Source organism: Salvia splendens, chromosome 10 (genome assembly GCF_004379255.2).
Source record: "Salvia splendens isolate huo1 chromosome 10, SspV2, whole genome shotgun sequence".
Taxonomy (NCBI): Eukaryota; Viridiplantae; Streptophyta; class Magnoliopsida; order Lamiales; family Lamiaceae; genus Salvia; species Salvia splendens.
In genome coordinates, this window is record NC_056041.1 from 12,537,148 (window position 1) to 12,554,886 (window position 17,739).

Here is a 17,739-nt window from a genome sequence, read left to right on the forward strand (position 1 = left end):
AGCCACCGGACTGCTGGAGCGGATTCGTAGATGGAGCTTCGAATAAAACGGGAAGTGGAGCTGGTATTTTACTTATCGCTCCCGACGGACACGAGGTAACTTACTCACTTCGGTTCTTATTCCCAACTACTAATAATGAAGCCGAATACGAAGCTCTCCTTGCCGGACTCGAGCTAGCGCAAAGTCTATTTATCAAGTCTCTCAAAATCCATTGTGATTCACAAGTCGTAGTGAATCACATGTTGGGTACAAGTGAAGCCCGTGATGAGAGGATGAGGAAATATTGGGACAAAGCGCAAAGCATCAGCCGAAGTTTCTCTTATTTTCGGATAATCCGCATTCCCAGAGCGGAAAACAGCCGAGCAGATATTTTAAGTAAGTTAGCCTCATATCCAAGTTCAAAGGTGGAGGAATTGATGCACAGAAGCATTGATGAAGCTGAGGTACTTTCAGTAGCCAGCTCGCCGAACTGGATGACGCCGATCTTACAGTATCTAGATCAAGGACAACTGCCCGAGGATAAGAGAGAAGCTCAGAAAATCACATGCCGAGCACTTCGGTATGAACTTCATGAAGGAGTCATATACAGAAAGTCCTACCTTCAACCGTTATTGCGATGTGTAGGACCAGAAGAGACGGACTACATCCTTAGAGAAGTCCATGAAGGATCTTGCGGTAGCCACATCGGAGCTAGAGCTTTAGCTAAAAAAGTTCTGAGATGGGGATATTATTGGCCAACTTTGGTACAAGAAGCAGTGCAGCTCGTCAAGACATGTACGAAGTGCCAAATCCATGCAAATATCCCAAGGATGCCGCAGACCGATCTATGTGCTATGCAAAGCCCTTGGCCTTTTATGCAATGGGGCATAGACATAGTAGGACCACTACCACAAGCTCCTCGGCAAATGAAATTCCTTATCGTTGCCGTGGATTACTTCACGAAGTGGGTGGAGGCTGAACCATTAGCTACGATAACGAGCTCGAAGGCATTGGATTTCGTCTGGAAGAACATAGTGTGCCGATTTGGCATACCCCACATCCTCATTTCGGATAATGGGACTCAGTTCACCGACAAGACATTCAAGAATTGGTGCCAAGAGCTGAATATTCAACAGCGGTTCACTTCGGTCTCCCACCCACAAGCAAACGGACAAACGGAGGTAACAAACCGTATCTTGGTGAAAGGGTTGAAAGCTCGGTTAGAACAAGCCAAAGGACAATGGGTAGAAAATCTCCCTCAAGTCCTATGGTCCTACCGAACTACACCCAAAGCTTCCAACGGTGAAACTCCGTACAGTCTGGTGTACGGCGCTGAAGCCGTGATTCCGGTTGAGATCGGCGTACCCAGTCCCCGAACTCTAAATTTCTCCTCAGAAATGAATGATGACGGACTGAGAGCCGAACTAGATCTGGCCGAAGAAAGAAGAGAGTTGGCCTGCATAAAAGCAGCCAAGTACAAGGAGCAAGTAGCCCGGTATTATAACCAAAGGGTGAAAAAGCTGCAATTTCAAGTGGGAGATCTTGTCTTGAGAAACAACGAAGTAAGCCGAGCAGAAAAGCTGGGCAAGCTCGAACCCACATGGGAAGGTCCATATCGGGTGTCAGAAGTCCTCGGCAAAGGGTCTTACAAATTGACTCACATGTCAGGAGAACAAGTACCCCGAACATGGCACATTTCCAACCTCAAGAAGTTCCATTTGTAAGAGACAGTCCGGTCAGTCCGTCTTGTGTCTAGTTCGGTCCTAGAGGTATGTGTTTTCTTTGTTTTTTTACTTTGTCTATGTGCTTTTTGTTTGTCTATGTACGTCTCGTTCGTTTATGTGCGTCTTGCTTGTCTAGGTGTGTTTTGTCTGTCTATGTGCGTGTCGTCTCTTACAAATGTTACTGAGGTATCTTGTTCTTCAAAGGCTGATCCCCTTTTTAGAACATATATAAGCCAACGATTGTGAGTCCAAGCTTCTAAGGAGGATACAAGACCACAATTCAGCTTAAAAAACAAGCAGTTCGTCTGAAACGAACTGCAACAATAAGCCAACGATTGTGAGTCCAAGCTTCTAAGGAGGATACAAGACCACAATTCGGCTTAAGAAACAAGCAGTTCGTCTGAAACGAACTGCGACAAAGGGAAAGTCCGATCCACGCGATAAAACTCGCCGAATTAGGACAAGGGAAAGTCCGATCCAAGCGATAAAACTCGCCAAATTAGGACACAAGCTTAGTCCGGTCAAAGAAATTTACTTCATAAGACCAAAGACGAGTCCGGTCAAAGAAGTTTACTTCATAAAGACCAAAGACGAGTCCGGTCAAAGAAGTTTATTTCATAAAGACCGAGGACCAAGTCCGGTCAAAGAAGTTTACTTCATAAGACCGAGGACAATTACGATGAAATTATTTCGCTGAGCTGTTAATACGCAGTGTTAGAAGCGAAATGAAAATTTCATTTATTAAATCTTGTTCGGCATACAACTCCGCTACCCTACAAAATGGCGTTACGCTATTACAAAGGACTATTCTACTGTCCAGGGTTGCTAAAGTTGAGCCACCTATTCACAAAATCCCCATGAAGCCGAGTTCGGGCGTTCCGGGCAGCTGAAGAATAAGCAGGTTGACGAGATGCTCTGATCGACCTGCCGCCTCTTCCCTGAGCCCGAGAAGCTCTAGCACCTCGGCGGCGAAGAGTCTCTTCACGAATCATTTGCCGATCTTGCTCACTCATAGTCACCGCTCCTCTGCGAACTTCAGTCCGTCCTCGACTTGACGTCTCCGGTTGTTCCTGAGTTCGTTGCTGACTTGGAGTAGGATTTTGAGCAAGTGAATCAGAAGTTTGAGCTGGAGTGCGAGCATCTGTTGGCGGGAAATGCCTAAGGAATCTCTCGATTGAAGGACGCCGGGAAAGAATGATGTCGTACCGAGAAGCCCAGCGCCGCAATGAATTCACGACTTGTTGGCAAACCGAGCTCTCCAGCGCATTGTTCCTCCGGAGTACATGATATTCCTCCCACAGTTCGTCAACTCGTTCCTGAACTTCAGAGATGGTCATTCCCCCGCGCCTGCAGATGAAATCCTCATACGCAGTCCTCTCAGCGACGGCGGTATTCAGCTCGGCCTCCAGATCTTTCTTTTCGGACTCTAAGTCCTTATTGTCGGCCTCCAGCTTCACTGAACGAGCCAAGAGTTCGTCATTCTTCACCTGGTCAGCTATGGCTCTTTTCTCAGCTTCGTCTAAAGCCGAAGAGTACAGCCGCTTCCAGTGAAGTACCCTCCAGCTCCTTAAGAGTTCAGAATATAGAGCAGCTATGTCAGTTCGGCATTTCAGATTACTGAGCAGGTAGTAAACCACAACAGGAGTAAAAGAGAGTACGAAAGGCTATACGAAGACACAAGAGCAGAAAGAAGAATTTTTTCATTCATAAGAAAAAATTTTTCTACACAAGGGCTTCAAAGCCGTTTTACAAGAAGGAAGAAACTAAACTAAGAGAAGGGAGACGAAATCATACTCCGCCAGCTTCGTCTCCGCCTTCTCGGTGAGGTTCAGCTTCCTTCTCCTTGTCTGCTTCAGCTTCAGCCTCGGCCTCCCTGCTCTCCCCAGCCTGCTCGGCGCCACCATAGCCGATCTGCTGCGCCTCCTGCTCGGCCTGCTCATCGCCGGTCTGCCGCTCATGCTGCTCGGTCTCACCCTCTCCGTGGAAAATTGGAGCGGGTGAAACTGACCCTATGGAGGCAAAGATAGCCTCCATATTCTCATCGCGGTCAGCTCGGCAACTACGAACTTGGTCTGCAGAAAGCAGGACCGAGGACGAAGCAAGCTCCTCAAGCACCGGCAGACTCTGAAGCCGAGCTGCTATCTCTCGGCCGTACAGCGGCAGGATGACTTCGGGACCCTGCTCGGCTTTATCGGTCATCAGTTTCAGCAGATCACCGACAAAGGCCGAAAATTGGTTGCTCAGAAAGAGTTTCTCCGCGAAAGCACGGAGAACCTCTCCTTGGGCAACCACGGCGGCAGCATCCCTCCGTTTCGTCTGCTCTCGCTGGATGACGAGCTGGTTTTTGGCAAACTGAGCTTCATCTTGGGCTGAAATCCTAGCAGCTCTGGCTTTCTCAAAGTTTGCCTCAGCCTGCTCGGCCCGATGACAAGCAGCCGCCAACTTCCTCTGCATCTCAGCATAGTCGTTGGACGCTTTGGAGAGTTCGACGGCGACGAGCTTGGAGAGCATATCGTTCCTCTGAAAATGGAAAAAGCAAAAAGTCAACAGAGGGGCCACAAAAAATACAGGAAAAAAGCAAGGCCAGAGAATTAAGAAGAGAATTCACCTCGGCGAAGTCCGTGGGCCATAAAAAGGGCTCACAGATATGTTCCGAAGGAGGCGCCAAGACCACGTCTTTCTCTGGCGCTCTTGGAGGCTTCTGGGTCTTCCCCTTCCTACTTGCCGAAGTCGACTCCGGCTTCTTTGGATCCGAAGAGGTCTTTTGCCTCTTCGGATTCTTTTCGGCATCAGACGCCGAGCTGCTGGTTTTCGGCCTCTCCGGTTCCTTAGATTCGGAGGATTTGCGACCGAACTTGTTTAGCAAGTTCACTGCCAAAAAGCAAGAAAACAAGGTTAGTTTTCGTCGTCAAGGCAGTAATGCATAAAAAAGAAATCCTCACCCTCAGCCTCTTCGTCCGAAGACGAGGAGTCGAACACGAAGTCGCCCTTGACGAGCTCAGACTCCAGGTACTGCTTCCTAATCATAGGAATTTTATTGAGCTCGCCCTCGAGCTCGTCCAACGGTTCTAACCGAGGATGAGGAATCACGGACTTCGGCCCTCTCCAGGGAAAGCCCGGAGCCGCTGTCCTATTATAAAAAAAGAAGCGATGTTGCCACTTTGGCCACTTGGTTTTGCAGAAGGCCCTAAAAGGCTGTAAAGGGATCAAGTAAAACCAAGATCCTTTTCTCTTAAACTGGAAAAAATTAAGGATTGCCCTCAGAGACAGATCCTTGTCTAGCCTACGCAGTTCGGCAGCAAAGGCCGATAAGTGCCTCCAAGAGTTCGGAGTCACCTGACCTAAAGGGAGTTGAAAAAAATCTAGCAGCTCTACAAAGGCAGGGGGAAGAGGGAAACGAAGCCCGCATTCCAAGCCGGCTTCGTAAACGGTGGCGTAACCCTCCGGCGGCGAGTCAGCCCTATGAAGGTCGTCGGGAATCGCAACCTTCCCCCCAGGAAAAAAATATTTTTCGTGTAGGGATATCACAGTATCCTTACTCAAGATGCTGTGAAAATACTCTACGGTCTTCTCCCCGGATTCTTTCCGGCTAGAAGACCCCTTATCCCCTTTCCTACCGCTACCTGACTCAGAAGAAGAAGAAGAAGACATGGTTCTTACTCTTTGAAAGTCTGAAAAAATTCTGAAGAAATTCTTGAAAGCGGAAGGAAATTTTTTCGCAAAAGAGAGAGAATGCAGAAGAAGCAATAGCAAAAGTGATCAAATGATGAAGAAAGGACGTATTTATCAGATTCGGAGAAGATTTCAAAATCATCGCACCGTTTCGAATCCCACCTTTTCAGGATTCAACGGCCGGATTTTACTGTCGCATTTAATTGCAGTCACGCGCAAGGCCACGTCCCCTGACGTCAGCCTCCCCCGTACCTTTATCCAGAATGCCGAAGTGACTCACCTCGCCGAAGTGATTCACTTCGCTTTTCGGGGGGGGTAGTGATGGAGTACGTACTAAACAAGCCCAATAGCAGTGACGGCCCATCAGCCCAAGCCCAAGGAAGAGTATCAGCTCGGCATTACCAAAGAGTTCGGCCCCAGCCTACAGCTCGGTAAAAGCCGACCAATCAAGCTCTACTCTCAGATCGCAAAGCTGCTCGGTCATAGTTCAGAAGTTCGGTCTCAGTATTCGACCGAACTGGGAGATAGTGGACTCATGCAGAACCTCCACGACCTCCACCTACACGATCTATTTAGTGGTGTCAACTCATACAGGATCTCATGCAGGATAGCGGACCAAAACAAAGAGATAGTGGACCCATGCAGGATCTCATGACCTCCACGACATCCACTACCTAGTTAAGGGTGATGCAAGCCACGACCTAGTTAGTGGTGATGCAAGCCACGATCTTAGTTCAATGTATAAATAGAACTTAGATCAGATAGAAAAGGCTCGAGACATCAAATAACATATAGCAAGTCTGTATTTGTAAGCTGGTAAACCAGATCAAGCAATACAATCTTGCCCTCCTTTCTTCCCGTGGACGTAGATTTACCTCAGTAAATCGAACCACGTAATTCCTTGTGTCGTGATCTGTATTTTCCAGCATTCATCACCATCAAAAATTCGCCCAACCATCACAATGTGAGTGAAAAATCAAACCAAACCTGTTCTGAGATGTTGGTCGCCTCCAAAAATGGTGAGTAGTTGCTTCAAAATTGCTGGGATTTCAAGAGGGAGAGCTATATATATATATATATTCGCAAATAAAATAAACTATGATTATATATGTCAATTTATAAAGATTATATGAGTGTTTTTTATTATAAATTTGGATCTCGATGTAGATGGAGAAGCCCTAGAGTGAATTAATTTTGTCAACCAATTCAATCAAGTGGGATGACTCTGTCGGCGTTCTATCCTGTTTTACATAGTAGTATAAAATTTTGTTTTGTTTAATAAGTAAGCTTTATTAATATAAACTAGGTAACTGGAATTTAATTTATGAATGGATGTCAATATGAGAATCATTTTTATTCAAATTTTATGACTTACTCAAGCCGTTGATTTTTGTAGATGAAAGACTCGGATCGCTTCAATGGGCATATAGATGTGATTATATACATTTGTACAACTGTTTTTGGGATATGTGATTAATATGAATATCACGCTTCAAATTACATAAATTTAAATTTCAGACTTGCTTTCATGTGATGACGTATAAATTCTACAGTGGAATGATTGCTACTACTGGATTTTGTTTAGGAATCCAAAGATCCATAACAGTAAAATCAACTTGCTTTCATGTGATGACGTATAAATTCTACAGTGGAATGATTGCTACTACTGGATTTTGTTTAGGAATCCAAAGATCCATAACAGTAAAATCACAAGGCCCAAGACTTAGCTCTTTAATTGCAGCAAAAGACGATTCCGTCGCCTTAGCGGCCTCAACACTCCGGTCTGACATTATGTGAGGGGGTTCAATTAGGGTACGCTTAACCCACTGGCTGCCAGAAACTCATCTTCAATCATGGTAGCAACTACACGATAGCAGTGGACAGCATGTAAGGGGGTTAGTAGCCCGTTAAGGGGGAGGCCTTAACCCACTGGCTGCAAGAAGCTCATCTTTAATCAGGGTGATTAAATTCTACAGTGGAATGATTGCTACTACTGGATTTTGTTTAGGAATCCAAAGATCCATAACAGTAAAATCACAATGCCCAAGACTTAGCTCTTTAATTGCAGCAAAAAGACGATTCCGTCGCCTTAGCGGCCTCAACACTCCGGCCTGACATTATGTGAGGGGGTTCAATTAGGGTACGCTTAACCCACTGGCTGTCAGAAACTCATCTTCAATCATGGTAGCAACTACACGATAGCAGTGGACAGCATGTAAGGGGGTTAGTAGCCCGTTAAGGGGGAGGCCTTAACCCACTGGCTGCAAGAAGCCCATCTTTAATCAGGGTACGCAGTAGCCCGTTAAGGGGATGCCTTAACCCATTGGCTGCCAGAAGCCCATCTCCCAAGGCCTCACACAACATGTAAGGGGGTTAGTAGCCCGTTAAGGGGGAGGCCTTAACCCACTGGCTGCCAGAAGCCCATCTTTAATCAGGGTACGCAGTAGCCCGTTAAGGGGATGCCTTAACCCACTGGCTGCCAGAAGCCCATCTCCCAAGGCCTCACACTTGTGCCTGAGAGATGGAAGCAACTACACGACAACAGTGGGATTCGAACCCAGACTCATTGCAGCAAGATCTGCTCCTTCGTTGCCAACTGCACTACGCCCATGCAGGCACTCTAGCTCTTTTAGCTCTTTTAATGAGTACTAGCAACGTAGCATTTGCATGTTTGGGCCTATAAGTACAAGCTGCAATTAAATTGGATAATTGGCTTAATCCAACCTAAGGATTGAGTAGTAAAATATAGTACTAGTAAAATACAAAAAAAAGCATAAATACATTTCAACTTGTTATTTTGAAAGAAAAATCTTTTGGCTCCTTCATTTATCACTATTTATTTTTAATGCAATCACTTTGTATCTTGGAAAATTTTATCTTTTTTATTTAATACTGATACTCTTTATTTTTAACTCATATCTTAATTATAACATCCTCAGATGTATATATATTCACTCCGATTACATTAATCTATGATATTTCATCAGTACTAGCAAACCTTTTATTTGCAACACTTCATCACGACCAATAAAAAAGTTAATTTGAAATGACTTCTCAAGTAACCTGACGGTTATTACGTATTTTTGTTTCAAGTTATTCTAACTGTTATTAGGTTCTTGTTTCAACTTATTCTAATCCATTTTAATTTTTTTTTATAATTAGCACAATCGGAGACAGAGTTAGAAAAGAACCATGATACATGCATGCTTTTTTTAACAAAATTGATATTGACTCTTCCCCTAAACTAAGATCAAAGGGGCGGGAAATTTAATCATGGTACTAAATCCAAATTTGTTCTGTTTAATTGAAAATTTAAAGAAATTATGCAAGTATAATCTATGTATCGTGATCTGTATTCTTTAATGGCATATGTTAGTATGAGTCACTTTCTTATAAACGGTTATGATATTGATTGTTTAGGTAAAATATTTGCCCATCATTTAATTCCATAAGATAATCGAAACCCTATCATGACCGATTCATAACGGTCAATCAAACCAATCCAGCCTAAATTGACAACCAATGAATCATGAAATTTAGTTTCTTACCACAATACATGCATGTTATGTTTGTTACCAAATCAAGACCATGAAAATTTTAAAATTGATATTGAATTTTCCCCTTTCTTTACTCCAATTTGGGAAATAAATTGACTCCATCAATCTAATAATTCTCCAATTATAAGACCCACTCCTTTCTGCCCCCAAAAATAGAATATTAATTCCGACTTAGTCAAGATCGTAAAATTAAAAGTAAATTTTCATCATCTCATAAATTAATTCAATGGTAAAGAGAATAACAATTATATAAAACGGAGTTTACAATGAAGTGATTAGTACCCCCACACCACCCCCTTACCCCTACCCAATCCCTTCTACAAAATCCTTAAAATTCGAACGTTGCAAGAAACAGAAGCAGAAACCAAAATTTAATTGAAAAAGTAAAGCAAAAAAATGTCTTCTTGCACGGTTGCAATCTCGAGCTCGCCGGTTTTCTCTCCGTCGTCGTCGTCGGCCTCCGTATGCTCTCCGAAAGCTTCATCTCCTCGGCTATTTCGGCTGCAGAAATCAAGCGGGCTCATCAAGGCCCTCTCCGGCGCCGGAGATTCGTCCCCGATTTTGAAGAGGAAGAGGCCGCCGAGGCTCAACATTCCGGTATTCTGCGTGGAGGGGAAGAAGGCGCCGGAGGGGGCGATGGAGGAGGCGGTGGAGGTGGAGGGAGATGGGTATTCCGTGTGTTGTAAGAGAGGAAGGAGGGATGCGATGGAGGATCGTTACTCTGCTGCTGTGGGCATCCAAGGTGACTCTAAGCAGGTAAATTTTTCTTCTTTTTGTGTTTTTAAGGAAGAAACACACACATAGTTGTGTAAAGATTCGACCTTTTATCCTTCTTGAAATCCTAGTTAAATGTGGTTTATTTTGTTTGAATGAGTCTTGATTGTTTTATTTCATTATTATTGAATTTTTATGGAAAATGTGATTCTCTTGCATGGGTTTGTTGTACTGTTTTAATTGTGTGTGTGTGTGTGACAATGTAGGCATTCTTTGGCATTTTTGATGGGCATGGAGGAGCAAAGGCTGCTGAGTTTGCATCTGAGAATTTGGACAAGAACATTATAGATGAACTAAACAGGAGGGGAGATCACAGCAGCATTGAGCAAGCTGTGAAGGGTGGTTACTTGACCACAGATTCTGAGTTTCTCAAGACAGATGTCCGGGGAGGGGCGTGCTGCGTGACAGCCCTCATCACCGGGGGAAAACTTAGTGGTATCCAATGCTGGTGACTGTCGTGCCGTGTCTAGCAAGAATGGGGTGGCTGAGGCTCTCACCTCTGATCACCGCCCGTCCAGGGAAGACGAGAGGGAAAGGATTGAGATGTCGGTAAGCATCCATGTTTTTGCATTGGTGTTTGGTCATATTGATGGTTTGCTCGGTCTTAGGCTTATGTCGTTTACTGTTTCAGGGCGGTTTTGTTGAGTGCCGGAAGGGTGTTTGGAGAGTGTTAGGATCTCTAGCTGTTTCGAGGGCTATTGGAGATCAATACCTTAAACAATGGGTCACAGCCGAACCAGAGACCAAAGTCGTTAAGCTTGATCCAGAATACGAGTTTCTGCTCCTTGCTTCTGATGGATTATGGGATAAGGTAACCATCAACCAACCGTCTAAAGCCTTGTTTTTTTGCATTGCATCTCATACTTTGTCTCACTTCGTTGAGCTTATCTCTCATTGATGCAATGTAGGTCTCATGTATGTTCTATTCTTGCTTTGCAGGTTAGCAATCAGGAAGCAATAGACATTGCTCGTCCGTTTTGCATAGACGTTGAAGAGCCACAGCTGTTATCAGCATGCAGAAAGCTCGTTGATCTCTCAGTTTCTAGAGGCTCTGCTGATGATATTAGTGTGATGCTCATTCAACTGTGGAGATTCTGTTAACAGTTTGGATGAAGAAACGAGGAAAATTAACATAGAGATGACATGGTTTGGAAGGTTTCATTGCAACCGGGGTGGGAATGATGCTTGACACAAGTCTGATCCTAATTCTTTAGTGCTACATTGATTTGCTGATTTCAGCTGGTGGGAGGAGGGAATAGTCTGATTATAATTCCTTTTTTTTTTGGGATATTTGCAAAAGTGATTTTGTAAATTTAGTTGATCCCATTTATTCATTAATTGGCATTCTTTTATTCACGATCATACAGTGCTATCTTTATTTTGATGCTACTGTCAATCTATGATTGAAGTTTGGAAGATGTGAATTTTGGTGCTTCAAATTGAAATAATTAACCAAAATTGGCCGGTCGTTAAGGAAATCTAAGTAGTAGTACTACATCCTACCTAGGAAAATGCAATCCGACTTGAATACAATCTTTTATAAAGAACTTGGAATGGGTTCACACAACTCAAAATCTTCTATACCAGTATAAACAAAATTCAACTTTTCTAATTGATACTTTCTTCGTAAATGGAAAATAGTCTTAACTAGGGGTGGCGAAACGGGTTATCCGCGGGTACCTACACTCGGCAAGTCGGGTACCCGTACCCGATTTCATCTAAATTTGTTGTCCCAATACCCACCCCGCACCATAACGGGATTACCCGATACCCGTGTCGGGTTTTCTGTACCGACATTGCGGGTACCCGTACCCGACCCGAAACCGGTGCTCCTAACATTAATCGTGCAGAAAGAGCTTCACTCACTCCAATTCAGCACATGCCTCCACCTAAACTCTGGTGGCTGGAGGCAGATGCGGGAGGCGGCGGGTAGAAGATCGCAGAAGGGATGGAATTAAATTGAAGAGAGGTTAGAGGAATTTTATAAGAGAAAAAAATTATGGGGAATTAAATATTTGTTATACTAATTAATTAAAATAGAAATTAAAAACCTAATAGCAATCTTCCCTTATTTACAGTATTAATTTTAAATCTTTGATGGTAAGCTTTGAAGTTTGAATAGATAGTTCCGGTGAGTTTTTACTTGTATTTTCGTCAGAATATAAAAATGTTTCAAAAAATCTCTTAGAACTCTTAGATTCTATAAAGTACTAAAAGACGGGTATTATAGGCACTAACGGGTATACCCGCGCAGATAGCGGGTATACCCGCTACCCATAAAACTCTAAAATACACTACCCGATCCCGCCCCATTTCTCCTCTAAAATACACTACCCGATCCCGCCCCATTTCTCGTTATCGTCGGATAGCAGGTACCCGATATCCGGCGGGTATCGGGTCGAGATGGGAATTACCCATTACCCGCTACCCATTTTGCCACCCCTAGTCTTAACGATAGACACAAAATTAGTAAATAAAAAAAATAGAAAGAAAAGGTGATTGAAACATTATTAGTGAAAAAAGAAACACACCTACCTAAATAGAGATTGAAACTTATCATGAATAGATAGATTTTATAGATGAACAAAATGAAAAAACAAGACTAATTTTCGTAAACAATATAGAAAATATACAACTATTAATCCTCTTGTGCTCATGTACGTCTTTGAATTGAAGATGGGGATATTATTACTACCATCAAAGTCGCTCCAAAAGTTCAGTGTAATAGTCACAAGATAAAGAAACTTGACAATGAGAAAAAGAGAACCCTTTTAATACAAGTACGTAAAAACATTGGCATTTCCACATCTATAGAAGAAAGAAACTAGATTTCCATAACGACAAAAACACAATTCAACAAGCATGGAACACCCAAAAACTCATGTACAGTATCTTCCGTTTCAAGCTAATAGGATTGCAAGAAAAGCAACCATATAAAAAGCAAAAGCTAACGAATTCGAATTCCTGAGATTAAACATTATTGGACCAGGAACAGTCTCTTTAATGCCTGAGTGCATTCTCAAGCATCAGCAGCTTTGGCCTCCAGAGGCGTAGCACTTGGCTTGGATCGTTTTGCCTCGTAGTCTTTGACAGCTGCCTTGATTGCATCCTCAGCAAGCATGCTGCAGTGTAGTTTGACAGGCGGAAGGGAGAGATGCTTTGCAATTTCCCTGCAGTCCGGATATGAATGAGGACAAATAACGACTGGGAACCATATGAGCAACCCATAAATCATATGTTAGTTAAATTATCCAGACAGGAAGTTTTTAGCTTTGGACTGTAGTAAGTGAAGCGCTTCTGGCATCATAAGATCGACTTTCCAACTCTCTTGATGAGGCTCTAATTCAAAAGCAGACATGCTTTGGAAGCAAACACATACTGTGAATAATTTTCTGTTAAGGAGGACTGGCGGAGGGCTTGATAGAACATCGGATGTTTCCTTAAAATCTCTATTTCTTTTCATTCTTTTTAATTTAAGAAATCAGAAAGAAATTGAAAATATTATACCCAATAATAAAAGCTCAGATTTAATTATGCTCATGTTTGCTAAATACTTGATTAAAGACAAAAGATAAACACATAAAATCACAGGCCAACCTTAGTGATGACGAACAAACTAAAAGCAACAAAACAACAACGGAACAGAGGCAAGACCCATAAGATGAATTAACCATGCGTAAAGAACTTCACAAATAAAAGGGGCATCAATAGAATCAAGCATGTGATTGGAACTTACGTATTTTTTATCGTCAGAACCTCCTCCATTGGCTTACCTTTCACCCATTCAGTTGCTGAAAATGAAAAATATTGTGTTATAGCAGTATATTCCAGCGAACTAAACTTCGTTTACAGATGCAGAAGAATATAAGACTAAAACATGGAATATCTGACAGTTTAAATATTTGCTTTTGCATCTGCTTATGATAAAAAGTAGTATATGCTAGTAACTAAACAGCAGGGGAATCATATGTATAACCTATTCTGGCAGCATCAAATAAAATGAGAAGACAGCAAGAAAATCAACGGACATAAACAATTACCAATCTCCACACATGCTTATAAGAAATTCCAAAGATATCAACACAAACAAGGCATCGTGTTCACCTTTCATCATACAGTATTACAGTTAACTCGAAATGAGTAACACCACCAAAGCACCTATAATTACACCAGGTTTATATACCTGGAAACATAAGAGGCACGACTAAATTCCTCAAATTGGGTGATAAGACTACAATTCTATGGTCAATTCACATAATCTAGAGTCACCTCAGCTCCAATTATACCAAAAACATACCAAACTCCACTCTCTCTCGCTCGGTGTCTTTAATTCCTCAAAACCAGCTCCGAATTTATCAATTAACCAATCCACAAAATATGTCAAATCATAAAGTTCAATTTTTTAGGGGATATTACGGAAAGCATAGAACTTTTCGATTCAATTCAATCGACATACCCACGGAGGAGGAGGCGATAGCGGAACCACATCCGAATGTCTTAAAGCAAGCATCGACGATTTTACCGCTCTCCCCATCAACCCTAATCTGCAATTTCATGACGTCGCCACACGCCGGTGCTCCAACGAGACCCGTTCCCACATTCGGATCGTTCTTGTCGAACGAACCGACGTTCCTCGGGTTGTCGTAGTGGTCCACCACTCTCTCATGGTACATCCGCCGTAGGCCACTACCGCCGGCAGCCGCGGAGCACCGGAGACGCACGCCGAGACTCGTGGTTGCTATATGCCTCAACATATTTGGATTCACTTTCGAGAATTTTTCCAATTGGAATTTCTTGGTTATTTGCCGATTGAGAGTTCTCTCTTTTTCCCCCTAATTAGTCAGTGAAAATGGTGAGGCGGTGATTGGTGGCCACATATTATTGCCCTCTCATTTAAAATAAAATAAAATACACTTTTTTATTACGTAAAAAATAATAATCTGAAAGAAAACGATAATTAGTGTTTGATTATAATTAAACGAATTTATTTAAAAAAAAGTAAATTTTCTCTTAAAAACGCTTGTGAAGCTATTTCGAGATTCTTCCCACCGCCGGCACCGCGCCCCCATCGGCAAGGAAGAGCTCTTCTCTGCCGGAAGCTGCATCTAACAATGTAAATATCAACTTCGTTATATCAATTTCGAATTCTCATCTTTTTTTCGTTGGATAAATGTTTTTTGTTTAGATTTCGCTTTTGCTCCCCCCCCTCCTCTTTTTATCTGAATTGGAGCAGTTACTGTGCAATTTTTCTTCAACAAGCTATTGTAAACTGTGTTTTTCATTATATACTACTACTATTATGTTTTACAGTAGTTTATAGCTGAGTCGACGTTACGATTTAGTGAATGATTGTTGAATTCATCTAGTTTAATTATTGGGTGCTTTACAAATTCTTAGTTATCGACAAAACATGGATTCTTGGATTCTTCTCAGGCTTTAGCTATATATTATTCGTTTATTATTTTTATTCTTAGTTTCTGTTCTTTCTCATCTTCAGCTAGTCATGGGTGAGGAAGGTGCAGTCGATAATATGAATCTGAATAATGAGGAGAAAATTAAGCAGAAGAAAAATGATAAGAAAAGTAGTGCCAAAAGCGTAGTAGAGTTCCATACTGAGTCCGCTTGAACATCTGAGAATGAAGGTATTTCTCAATTGAAGAGGGATCATAAAAGGGGCAAAGAAAACAAGAAGATTAAGAATAGTAAGGGAGCCAAAGATGTTGAGGCTGACATGAAGAGTGGTTCTAGAAAAGGTGAATTGAGTGTAGTATATGGCGGTGATCGACTAAAGAGTGATAATGCTGAAAGGAATGGAGAGAGTTTTATTGGACTAACAGTGGATCACTCTGGAATGAAGAGTGGTCGAAGAGAGAAAAAGAAAGATAAGAATGAGATAGTGGAGACACATGATACTGACGAAGTAAAGAGGGAAGGGAGTATCAATTGGCAAGAGGGAGTAAATGTATCTGGAAAAGTGAGAGGCAAAGAAGTTCTGAAAGAGAAGATTAAGCAGAAAGTGAAAAGAACTGACAGTGAGGTGGGAGAGAAAGATGGAGAACTGATCCTAGAGCATAGTGAGAGTTGCATAACCAGTGCCACAGAGATTAGGGAGGATATGAAGAAGGACAAGAAAAGGAGGAAGGATGTCAATTTTGCCAGGTCAAAAGACACGCACACTGAAAATAAATCGGATGAAATTGGTTTATCTTCACAGCGGCAGGAAAATGTGCTTTATGATGTTGAAGATCATACTCAGTCAACAAAAGAAGATGGTGGCACCAAGAATAATCATGAAGTGAAGAAAAAGAAGAAGCACAAAAAGAAAGAGAACTACAAAGATGATCTGCCTGCTGCCCAGCAAAAATATGTAGATAGTGACTCCAATAGTGGTCTGAATACTAAGGAGATACCAAATAATGAAGCAGCAGAGTTCACAATCAAAAGGAAGAAAAGGAAGAGTAAAGTTTTGGAAAATTGTTCTAGTGATGAACGAGACAATGAAGCTGAATATGCAAAGAAAGGGAAAAGGAGAAAGACCAGTTTGGTGGTGAAAGGTTCAGTTGATACTTCACCTAACAAAAGTAATAAGAAAGTTAGATTTTCTGATCGGGTTGAGGTATTTACTCTCCCTCCTAAATCAAATACTGAGGATGGTAATGGAGAGAAGGACAATCTGGTAATGGGCAAGCGACTCACACGGGAGGAAGATGAGGTTGTGAAAGGTGCTGTTATGAAGTACATAGAGGAACATGAGTTAGGAGATGAAGGTTTGCAAATGATCTTGAACTCTGGCAAGCACCCTGAAGTGAAAGGTTGCTGGAAAGAAATAGCATCTTCCATACCATACAGGCCGCGTAGTGCGATCTTTTATCGCGCTCGGATTTTATTTATGAGGTCTAAGAGCCGGAAATGGACTCAAGAAGAGTATGACATGATATTGAAATACCAGGAAGAGCATGGTAACAAGTGGAGGGCGTTGGCAGATGAACTTGGTAAACATGCATGGCATGTCAAGGATACTTGGCGCAGGATAAAGGTACGTAGGAAGAAAGGAAATTGGTCACAAGAAGAGTATCAGAGATTATTTGATCTGGTGAATACTGATCTACAATTGAAACTTTCTGAAGAGAAGAAGTCCAAGCATGGAATGTTGCGGGACAATATCTGTTGGAGTGCAATTAGTGATGAGTTATCCACTCGACCTCATTCAACCTGCTGTCTAAAGTGGTACAATCAATTAACATCACCTATGGTAGCTCAAGGTGTATGGGCCGATTCAGATGACTATCGTCTGCTTAGTGCACTTTATCGATTGTATGCAAATTGTGTGGAAGATGTCGACTGGGATGATCTTATTGATACCAGAGCTGGAGATGTATGTCGGAAGCGTTGGAACCAGATGGTTCTACATATAGGTTCCAATGGAAATAAATCATTTGCTGAACAAGTTGAAGTATTGGCTCAAAGATACTGCCTGCATCTTCTTGAAGCAAGAGTTACCTGGGATAGCAAACCAAGGGTTCCTTGATCTGCCCTTTGTAGCTGTGGAGTTTAAAGCTTGATGTCATGAAGAAAATCACTTGTGAAGGTTATTCGTCTCTCCATTTCTCTTTAGTCTCATTGGTATCTGTAGTTCTGTACTCTGGTTTGTCATCTTTTGTTTTAACTTTGGAAGATCCTACATGCTATGTCATACATGAAGATTTTGTCCTTTACATTTACATTTTCTGTTTGCCTGTAAAAAATTAGCCTTCAGTGGATTTGGGTTTGATCTTTATCTTTTTTAGGTGCACCAGGGTTAGGACGAGTTCTTTGAGTTTGTACTAGACTACCTGCTTAGTCAAATTTGTATCTTCTTGTAAAACTTTTTGTAGTTGAATACTTGAATTTCTGACAAGACTTAATTCATGTTTATTATAAGGAAATTGAAGGAATGTTTTCACATGAGTTGGCAGACGTAAATTATTTTAACCATTTAATGTTGAACTCTGAGTAGCTAATAAATGAATATTGTTTACAAATTCTATTTGACT

The 17,739-nt window shown here is 42.0% G+C and overlaps 2 protein-coding genes and 1 pseudogene across 2 annotated transcripts; 2 read left to right on the forward strand and 1 right to left on the reverse strand.

The window, feature by feature from the left end:
• Positions 1 to 9,255: 9,255 nt before the first annotated feature.
• Positions 9,256 to 11,068, forward strand: LOC121751059 (annotated as a pseudogene).
• A 1,390-nt stretch (positions 11,069 to 12,458) lies between these two features.
• LOC121751493 (iron-sulfur cluster assembly scaffold protein IscU-like) lies at positions 12,459 to 14,559 on the reverse strand. The gene is made up of 3 exons (XM_042146241.1): positions 14,163 to 14,559; positions 13,443 to 13,497; positions 12,459 to 12,876 (listed from the first exon to the last, which is right to left on the reverse strand). Exons 1-3 carry the CDS (start codon positions 14,458 to 14,460, stop codon positions 12,726 to 12,728), a joined length of 504 nt encoding a protein of 167 aa, XP_042002175.1. The 5' UTR covers positions 14,461 to 14,559; the 3' UTR covers positions 12,459 to 12,725.
• Positions 14,560 to 14,699: 140 nt separating this feature from the next.
• Positions 14,700 to 17,483, forward strand: LOC121751491 (cyclin-D-binding Myb-like transcription factor 1). Its single transcript, XM_042146239.1, has 2 exons — positions 14,700 to 14,819; positions 15,204 to 17,483. Exon 2 carries the CDS (start codon positions 15,438 to 15,440, stop codon positions 17,232 to 17,234), a length of 1,797 nt encoding a protein of 598 aa, XP_042002173.1. The 5' UTR covers positions 14,700 to 14,819; positions 15,204 to 15,437; the 3' UTR covers positions 17,235 to 17,483.
• The last annotated feature ends 256 nt before the right edge of the window (positions 17,484 to 17,739 follow it).